Source organism: Anneissia japonica, unplaced genomic scaffold, assembly GCF_011630105.1.
Source record: "Anneissia japonica isolate Jap-2015-1 unplaced genomic scaffold, ASM1163010v1 scaffold287754_len4335492_cov202, whole genome shotgun sequence".
Classification (NCBI taxonomy): domain Eukaryota; kingdom Metazoa; phylum Echinodermata; class Crinoidea; order Comatulida; family Comatulidae; genus Anneissia; species Anneissia japonica.
The window spans coordinates 958,612-968,899 of NW_022705543.1; the positions used below are offsets into that span (position 1 = coordinate 958,612).

General features: G+C 33.4%; 2 protein-coding genes across 3 annotated transcripts in view; one reads left to right on the forward strand and one right to left on the reverse strand.

Moving 5' to 3' along the window:
• LOC117105862 (E3 ubiquitin-protein ligase HECTD1-like) overlaps window positions 1–7,808 on the reverse strand; it is a 58,676-nt gene extending 50,868 nt beyond the window's left edge. For both annotated transcript variants that reach the window (XM_033247173.1, XM_033247172.1), the window contains exons 1-2: window positions 7,651–7,808; window positions 5,298–5,626 (exon numbers count right to left, since the gene is read on the reverse strand). In XM_033247173.1, coding sequence (XP_033103064.1) covers window positions 5,298–5,437 — 140 coding nt within the window. In that variant the 5' untranslated portion in view covers window positions 5,438–5,626; window positions 7,651–7,808. The remainder of the gene's footprint in view (window positions 1–5,297; window positions 5,627–7,650) is intronic.
• A 1,658-nt stretch (window positions 7,809–9,466) lies between these two features.
• The window catches only part of LOC117105792, a 3,482-nt gene continuing 2,660 nt past the window's right edge, over window positions 9,467–10,288 (forward strand). Inside the window, exon 1 of the mRNA XM_033247071.1 lies at window positions 9,467–9,746. Coding sequence (XP_033102962.1) covers window positions 9,561–9,746 — 186 coding nt within the window. The 5' untranslated portion in view covers window positions 9,467–9,560. The remainder of the gene's footprint in view (window positions 9,747–10,288) is intronic.

Genomic DNA, 10,288 nt, shown 5'->3' on the forward strand with positions numbered 1-10,288 from the left:
AAGTACATTAGAAAAAAAATATTTAAAAGAGAAAAAGAGTGAACTTGTCAATTAATATTCTTAAAAATCATTAAATGGAGAAAAAACAAAACAGGGAAAATGTTCTTAAAAAGATTCTACACATTCTACATGTTCTTAAAAAGCTTCTACACCACTGTATGATTGAAAAAAAATTGAAAATCTTGTTCCACCTTTGAATTCAAGATGGGAAAAGAAGAGCCTATTTAAATAGTGTCTCTGTATAGTACGACGTACTGTACGTAGTACCGCCTAGCTAGTAGTGAGTAGGACTACAGTACTATTTCAGTTACCGTAAGACTTATTGATTTGTCTTACTCACTACAAGTAATTTTGGACTGGGACCTTACCTACTGTTTCCACAAACACCCGTTTATTATATAAATTTCTAAGTTGCCTGTGTGTAAGTAAGAGGCCAAGTCGTCTACTATTTTTGGAGCGTAACAAACACAATATTGTACGCCTAGCTAAAGGCGCTACGCTATTTCAGTCAAGCAAGAACTACATGTAATATAATAACTATTTATACTGTAGCCTATTGAGAATCAATTTCTTTTCAAATTTACAGGGACTTACTGTACTATCAAATGAAATAAAATTTTCTTAATATTTTTATTCATTTTTTTCAATTGCCTGTTATTTAGGCAATCACCACACTGTAGAGTAGGTGTTGTGTTTATTCATGCATAAAAGTACACGATATGGAGTTTCATAAGCTGCTCATGTCGCAACTCTCTATATAGGAAAGTCTCTAATCTTTACTGGTATTGGCTGCCCTCAATTTCTCCGATCAGAATGACAGTTTACAACTGGTTAACAAGCTGTTCACATGATTATCGTACAGTGACCATTTGAATGATCAAAATAATTATTCTCTTTTAATGAGAAAAAATGTTGTAATTAGCAAGATGAATGTATACTGAAGGTTATTTTAATAATCATCATATGACGTAATAAATGTCAGTTAAGCTGTCAATCATTAATTAGCAAGAAAGGCATAATAATTAGCTTAAAAAAACATAAAATATGGATGTGTATTACAATCATGGTAGAACAACCTAATCGCGGCCCTGGATAACGCTAATGTTACCACCCCATACACAAGATCAAGTCAACATCTACCGGTACTTGAAACACTGAGCATTTTTATCATGCCATTTGATAAACCTTGGAGGGTAGGACCTACAATGATTGTGTCTAGCTCTGGCTGAAACCTACTGTAGCAAGTGTGTAGACACGATAAAAAGATGATATTACAATACATCAACATTCATCATACCTTGTATCATAAGTTTTTGATAAGTTTTAAATAAAAATAAATAATTTATGTTAACTTAAATACCCTTTTTTCAATTTAAAATAAATATTTTATTATTATAAACAAATAAATATACATGGATAAACCTGCTACTAATGCGGGTATATGTTAACTAAAATAGCAATATGTAGTAGTGATACTCTCATATACTGTATTGTCAGTGAGGATGCTTTATAGACAGCAACAAGCATTCCTGTTTACTTGCTTTGACAGTCCAGAAACCACATACTGTACACTGTAGTAGAAATAGAACAGTCAAGGGCCAATCAAAGGTTCGTCCATGCCAACAGCAGACAATGTTTAATGATACCACATTTCTCCACTGCTATTGGCAGTTAGCTCTCTAAAAATGGGCATAAGTGTAAACAGCTAGATAAAGAATATGAATTGGTAATGAGCAGTTCTCACTAATTTAAAGAATTGCTATATAAGAAGTCCACAATAATAATACAATTTACAATATTAAAAGGCCAGGTAAAAAAAAAAAGTAGTCTCTCATACTAATAAAAAAAAAGAGAATGAGTACACTTTTTTGAATTGGATTGGATTTATTCAGTGTAAACACCAAAGATAGCCCATGAAAGTCCATTTGGGTCCTTCTGGTGGTGATTGGGGAAGTACACCGGGGAGACAATCGCCTACTCTTTTCCAAAGAGTGTACTGCGTTCTTTAAAGTGCACATGGGCCATAAATGCACATAGGACCAACGACTTACTGTAAACGTCTCATCCGTTTGTATTTTGGCACTCCAGCGGAAACACAAAGAGAGGCAGCGATGGGAAATTGAACCGGGAACCCAGGTTCAGTGTACATGCAGCAGCTACCACCAGATTAGCCAACTGAGCAAAGCTAATTTTTCTTTTTTCTTTTTACTCCGAGATGGCAAATCCAAGATGGTTCGATGGGAAACAGCTACTACTTTCTCAATTTGAAAGCAAATAAGACACATTGGAAGCAAACAAAAGAAGCACTACATGATTCATACCATATGTATCCCCAACCACAAATCATCGAGAGAGGAATTTTACTGAGGTGAGTTTTAGCCAAATTTTCGTACATTTTGTAAAATAAAAGAAAAAAAAATAATAATTTGGTGAGGCAGAGAAAATGGATACATGGTGAGGGGATGAGAATCTAGTAATTTCTTTTATTTGCCTCAGTACCAGAGTTCCAAACTCTATCCATCATTCTCTAACCTTCTCTCAATTAAAATTACTCCTGAAGACTCACCCTTTTCCAGTTGTTTTTATTACATCATGCTGTGAGACTTCAGTAGAGAGCCCTTTAAAAATTTTCTGACATTATCTTTCATATTTTTATTATTTTTATTATTATATTGCTAAACAACATAAAATAGAAAGTCTTTACACTGTATATATATTTTTTTAGAACATTACTTTGTACAGTAGATAAATCGCTGCACCAACACGAAAGACATTCACCATTAGCAAACCGGTCAAATACGATGCGTGTACGCATGTGACATGACAATAGCCAATTGTTGCAGATAACCAGGTGACAATCATAACATGACATCTTATAGTAGTTTGCTCAGTATTGAGCAAAACAAATTTGCAAAAACTTTTGATTGAATGGTAACAGCCAATTTAAGCACCTATGAAAAGAATTCTGTTAATTGGAAAAGAAAAAAAATTATTAAATTCTAATTTTCAAGTTGAGGATAACAACTTTAAAAGTATGTTTTTGAAGGTCAAATAAGAATGTTAAGTGCAGTACTGTACATCAGCCCAAGGCACATAAAACTTCAAAATAACACTTTAAAATAAACTTTTAGTAAATAATTTATTTACTTTAAAAATTTGCTACAAACGTGCAGACTGCTTGGAAGTAAAGGCAAAAAATCTTATTGAAAAGTATCAATTGTGAGCCTTAAATACTTATAATAAACATGATGATTAGTGACATCAATAAACCTTTATGATGACATATGCACGATGTGTAATCATATACATACGCTTGTTTTGATTACCACTTAATTTATGACTCACAAGCCTTTCTCAGCAGTCGTCATGTTCTTGTCTTGGCAGCCAACTACATTCTTACTAAGTTTTGCTTAACAACACTAACAGAGAATGATAGTCAAAATAACAACAATAATTATTATTATTATTTAAGTAGTATGTACAGTAATCATAATACCATGAAGATAATAATCATTAACATATAATAAATAATCTTAAATCACAATATTAATAATTATTATTATTGAATATTAATATTTATAATTTAACAATACTAATAATTATCATTGAAAAAATAATAAATAATAACAAAATCAGCCATTGATTATAAATCTCAATTTATGAATTATGGTCAAGTATATTCTTTTCTGTACCATCAACAGTAAAGGCTGCAAAAAATGAAATTGAATGAAGGGTCTAAAATAGTGTGGATGTTAAACACCTATATGTCAGATCAGTATTTTTGTGTGAAGATTAATGAGCACACTCTAACCCTAATGTGAAATTGGATAAAATATAATTTATTAATAGAAATAAACATTATATCTGTCTCTTATACACATCTAGATGTGTATAAGAGACAGTACCATATGTATCCCCAACCACGAACGATTGAGAGAGGAATTTTACTGATGCGAGTTAGCAATATTTTAGTACATTTCGTAAAATAAAGGATATATATATATATATATATATATATATATATAGTAAAAAAGAAATGTGGTGGTGGTACCTCCGTCAGGAAACTGCAGTAATTAATTAGGTATTTTCCTGTTTATTAGTCATTGTTTTTCATAACCTTGATAATGAGTTTACTCCATTGTTATTTGCTATACACATCTAATAAACTGTTAATACAAAGGGACAGTCAATACCTAGTCAATAAAATTACAAGACCATGAAACAAGTAAACCTATACTTTTACTAGTTGTGTAGATTCAGAAAAACAATAACCATTTAATAATTAAGTGCTTTTTAAGTTTTACGTTAAGGTGAATTATTGAATAAAGAAAGCGCCTTACTGCTTTTTGTATAAGCGCCGCATTATTTTTAAAAATCAGGGCTTAATCAACAGTAAACATTAAGTAAAGTGTCTTAATTATTTTTTTTATGTCTTGGGGTCACTACACTCCAATTTTTCACAAATTAATAATACTAACAATGTTAAAACAAGTCATACAGTTCAACACAATGTACAATTTCAACATTCCAATAATGTGTGAAGCACCTGCCAATTAAATAAGTGCTATTAAGGTGTAAAGTTTAGTCTCTTGATCTTTTATATTACGAAAGTTGCGGTCAGCATTATTTTATTTTTTATTTATTTTTTTATTCAGCTTTTGGCAATAGGCCAAGGATATACCGAACCGTGAACTTTAAGTCTGGATTTCTGATTTCCAACTTGAATGAGGACCAATAAAGAATTATTATAATTTTAAAACATTGAACTTAATCATTCTTCACAGTTGGCTAACCAGTCACAAGACAACCGTAAACAAAAGATGCTCTCTCGAAAAATTTTGGGCTTAGATGCTCTCTGAACAGATCTCTAGTGCTCAAATTAAACCTTAAAAATGTGTAGTCTAGAATAGGAACGATAGAAATTTTGACGATTCTAGGCCTGATAAACTATTAAATTGTGAAAGTTTCGAGTATTTCGATAAAAAGTTTGGGTTTAATAAAATAAAGCTTAGAGATCAGTGTAAAAGCGCGAGATTTTAGGGGAATGGCTTGAGAGCTTGCGGTTTGGTTAGAAAGTGAGGCTTACGCCAGATGCGCGAGACTTGGTACAGTAGGTGTGCAACGACTAAGTCTCTTAATGAGGCTCAGGGAGTGGAGTTGTTTAGATCGTGAGAAAAAATTGTACCATGACAGGAATTGAACCCAGGACACTGGGACTGGAAGGTAAGCATCTCACTGTAAACACCAAGCAAGCTATTCATCACCACTTATTATTTAAAGGTGGGCAAGTATCTTACCTCTCAAAACAACGATCCACATTGTCCGACATTAGCAGTAACATACAAAGCTGTTCCAATGCAATAAGCTGCATGTCTCGTTCCTCTCCCTGGCCCATTTGGAGCCATTCCAACAACGTCTCAGGATCCACGTCAGCCATCTTTGGGTCAGCCACTTGGGCCTAGGCTACAACTAGGCCACACCAAAATAATTCCTCCTTTGAAACGATAAAGCGAAGTAGATTTTGACTGTATGAATGTAACTATAATACTGCACTAATGTCAAAAAATACCCATCCTTCAGCTCTGTAATGCTCTCCCTTAATAGCTCCTAATAGACATGAAAGTTTCTGCAAGAAAAAATGACTACAGGATTCAATATAAAAAAATTAAAATTTCATAAAAAATGTAAATTTTCAGTTTAATGTCAATCTTTACGTACAACAATCAATATCAATATTAACGACAGTAGCAGCTCTACAGTAGGCTAGCCTACAGAAAAACTCCGCTCTGATTTATATCAAAATGGAGTTGTGCGCTGGCTAATTCTATGAATTGTTCAGAAGTACTGCACCTCTTCTTCTGTTTGGCTAATTTCAAGTGACTAAATCATGGAATTTTTTGAGCAAAAAAAAAAGAGGAAATACGGTAAGAAAATTTCATCTGAAAGTGCCATAGCCAATAATTTTTGTGTAGAGCCTCCATCTGCAAAAAATCCCTCCCTGTCACTGCAGTGGCATATCTTGGGGGTGCACAAGAGTGCATGCTTCCCCTCAAATAAAGCTTGCATCTCTAGTTTCATCCCTCCCACCCACCTCCATTAGAAATGTTTGAAGCAAAAAAATTAAGCTCAAGTAGTTATCACCTCATATCAACTTAGTTTGCAAGCTGGCGCCCCCTCCCCACATTCCCCCACATGCCGCTGTTCCCTGGGCCTTGTAAAAGGAATTCCTGGATCCGCCCCTGGGTAAATGTATACAGTACTTTAGAGTTATGTGCCCTGCTGAACATTTCAAGCGTTAAAAAAGTATATTAGTGCTGCTAGAATTGATAGGAAATTAGTGTAAAGTTTTCATATTGTCAAGCTTTAGCCAGCATGATGTCAGTTCATCTCAATGGAAAATTTAAAGTTGCATAAAAAACTTCAGCCAATCAAATTAAGGGGTTAATTATGGGGTTCATGTTTGTTTGGTGAAGCGGATTTCACCCCTGATGCCACCACTGCATTTAAGTACACCTGCAAAATCACAGAATATAGTCAATTAACAGTGTAACTGTATTTAATTGTCACAGGAATATCAATAAGTATTAATAGTAATGATGGCGTACGCTGCACGAATTTACCTTTGTGCGTAGCAATTAGAAGCCTCGATTTACAATTAAGGAACAATAATGTACTTGGTAACAAACTTTGGCATAACACGAACACTTTATCTCAGATCTATGGCAACAACTAGGATGCCCTCTCCCAATAATAATTACTATCTGCACTGCCAAATCGACCCTTCTATTTGTTATGCGTAAATCGCGGAGAACGCTATCTTGTGTTTATAGGATCTTTCGTAATGATCTACTCCCCCTGCCCCCCACCAACTCAACCACATGGTGCCACCACTGCACAATGTCAATGGATTCCCTTCTAAAACAAGACAGACGACACATGTAACAATATTTAGTGATAGTAACACAACTAAAATAATCATGTGGTAGGCAAGGTGACGCTTAGCTCTATTGTGCCCCAAGTTGGTGATGTTGCTAATTACGAAATACAAAAAAGCATGAAATAGGAATGAACTTTGTTCCTTTTGAAAAACACAATAGAAAAGCATCTTATCTTCAGTTGGCAAAATAAAACCGTTGATAGTAAAACAATAAACATCCAAATTATAAAAATCTATAAATTATTAAAATTGGTTGATTTGGTTACTGGCCTTCTGTTGTGGTTAGGCCCCTACCTAGACCTTTCATGTCTCCTCTTGCTTGACCTAGCTACAAAAACAGTGCTGTGTAAATCAAATCCTAGTCCTAGCTTATTAGGTCTAGCTAGGCCTAGGCCTAGGCCCTAGCCTAGGCCTGCTCCTAAACAAATCCAACAAGTACATACTGTAGTCTACCAGGAGACAACGGCAACCAGATTTAGTGTCTTAAACTTGATATAAACACTAAAAACAGAGCTAACTAATCAACAGATCCTGTTATTATTGGTTTAAGCAGTACACAGGAGGCAAACTATTGTTCTGCTGTTTTGTCCAGACAGTGTGTAGCGCCTTGATAGTTTGCCATTCATTTTGTTTTTTGTCTCCCACACAGGGCTAACATTTGGAATAGAATATTAACTATCGATTCATACTATAAATTGGAACTCATACAATACCTTGCTGAAATATCCAATATTTAAATATTAATATCAGAATATATACCACGAATTTAAATCGATCTAAATCCACAAAATTTATGGTATAAGTTATCCTTTCTGTTTGGTCTTCACAACATAACAAACACCATCGTTTCTATTCACAGTGTTGAGCGTACATACTGTACAAGGAAGGGAAATTTAATTTGAATAGCGCCCTCTTGGAAGATTTAAATCCCAGTTCACACGCAGCCCTAGCCAACGTGGTCCTTTTGTCCGGTTGTTAAAACATGATTACATTTCTACAGCAGGCGTCAGCAGTGGTGGCGCCAGAGGTGCGGGGGGCGGGGGTGAAGACGAGTGAATTTTGTCGGGGAATAAACAAATAAAGAAATTATTTACTTTCATTAAACTATTTGTGTTAACTTTTCATCACAATAATAATAATAATAATAATAATAATAATAATAATAATAATAATAATAATAATAATAATAATAATAAAGATAATAATAATAATAATAATAGGCCTAATAATAATAATAATAATAATAATAAAAATAGGCCTAATAATAGTTCAATGAGACTAATTAAAAATAATTTGCGTTCTGGTGACAAATGCTCATTTGGATAGCCTCAAAATGCTTAGAATACATCGTGATACATGCAAAATTTCCAAAATGATAGGCCTAATACTAATACTAATAATAATAATAATAATAATAATAATAATAATAATAATAATAATAATAATAATAATAATAATAATAATAATAATAATAATAATAATAATAATAATGATAATAATAATAATAGTTCAATGAGACTAATTAAAAATAATTTGCGTTCTGTTATGACAAATGCACATTTGGATAGCCTCATGATGCTTAGAATACATCGTGATACATGCAAAAATTCCAAAATGTAGAATTTCACTTTCAAGAATGAGGATTTGAAAATAAATTAGATGGTTACATTGCATACTTTTTTTTTCTTGTTTTATTCAAAGTGTTTTGGTTTTGGAAGCTGATTTCGACATTAGAAAACATAGCCTACTAGAAGTTACATTATAATAACTCGATGCCTATCAAATAAGTAATAACATTTCGCCATAACTTGTCAAATATCCGTTTTTTTTAATTGATATTCAATCTCTTCCTTTTTAAACAAAAAATATACCCGACAACCAACCATGTACAGGTAGTTTAGTTTTAGTTTTTATTCGGAATCACTCATTGTTAAGCCAACTCACATCATTGATGGTGCATCCAAAGCAAAATTGAAAAGAAAAAGATACATGAATAATAACTTAACTATGGAAAATTAAACAACTGTTTACAAGCAAAAACAAACTTTAACTACGAAAAATTCAACTACTAAAAATAATCAATAAAAAACCGACAATTTATATTCAGAAAAATTATACAAGTAATGGAACGGCCAGATAACAGAGGGCGCTATAATGAAATATAGTCGCGTCAACAGGAGCCATGGCACGAAAATAACCGCATCCTGATTCACTAAAGATACAGTCCTAATCTCTCTATAGTGGGCCAAGAGAAAGCTTTCGTTGTTATGTAAACAAATAGATAGTTCAAGTTGGAGTACATGCGTAAGCAAACCATGGGCCAGTTTATTGTTCACGTATGATTGTTTAGTTGCTCATATAGTAACGTATTGATTGTGGCATACATATAATTGTCAGATACGTTCAGATGTAACGTTAACGACCCGGAGAATGATCATTAAAGTTGATGAACAGGTTGTTTGCCTGGACGATTCATTTAGAACTCGGGTCTGTATAGAACTATAATCCTTTGATTCTCGTGAGGAACCTTTGATATACGGTCGCTGTTGGTAACTTTATCAGGTGTGAAGGGGGCTAGAATATTTACCTCTCCCTGAATTGTATTAACGTATTTACAGATAGCATGGCGAGCCTAGAAACAAATGGAGAGACCGCCGACACTAGAAGCCAAAGTACCTCAGAATTCGTCCTGATCCTGAAAGAAAAAGAAGCTGTAAAAGCAACTCTTGCTGAGAAAGAGAAAGAATTGACCACGGCCCAAGTCAGAAACTACGATTTGATGCAGCAGATTGATAAACTGGAAAAAAATGTACGTAATGATTAATAGTAATTTATAATTTTTAGATCAGTTCGTTCTCTCATCTAGCTAGTCCTTTTATCAAATATTCACATCGACATATCTCTACTACATACGGGTTAAAGTCTACTTTATAGTTGAAAACAACAATACGATGAATACCGTTTTAATTTTATTACGTTCATTTGTATGTTTGATGAGTATTGACATATTGTCTGCAATTTTCATCATACAAATAGGCCTAATTAATTGAGGAATAAACCAATATACATCCGTAGTAGAATCATGTCTGAGCTACGGGCCTATATAAGTGACTTACCAATTACTTTCATTAGGAAAATACGGTGCATATAAGAGCATTTTGTTCGATGAACTAATTCAAATAGATGGGTAGGTTTGACCATAGAGAAAATAGAACTGTTCTATTTTCTCTATGGTTTGACCTGGTTACTATCGCAACTATCATAAGATAACAACACGATGATATGTTGTTATAGAAAATCTACACAGGAATTTTGGATACGGTTTTAAAAACGAAGTTTCAAGTACAACAT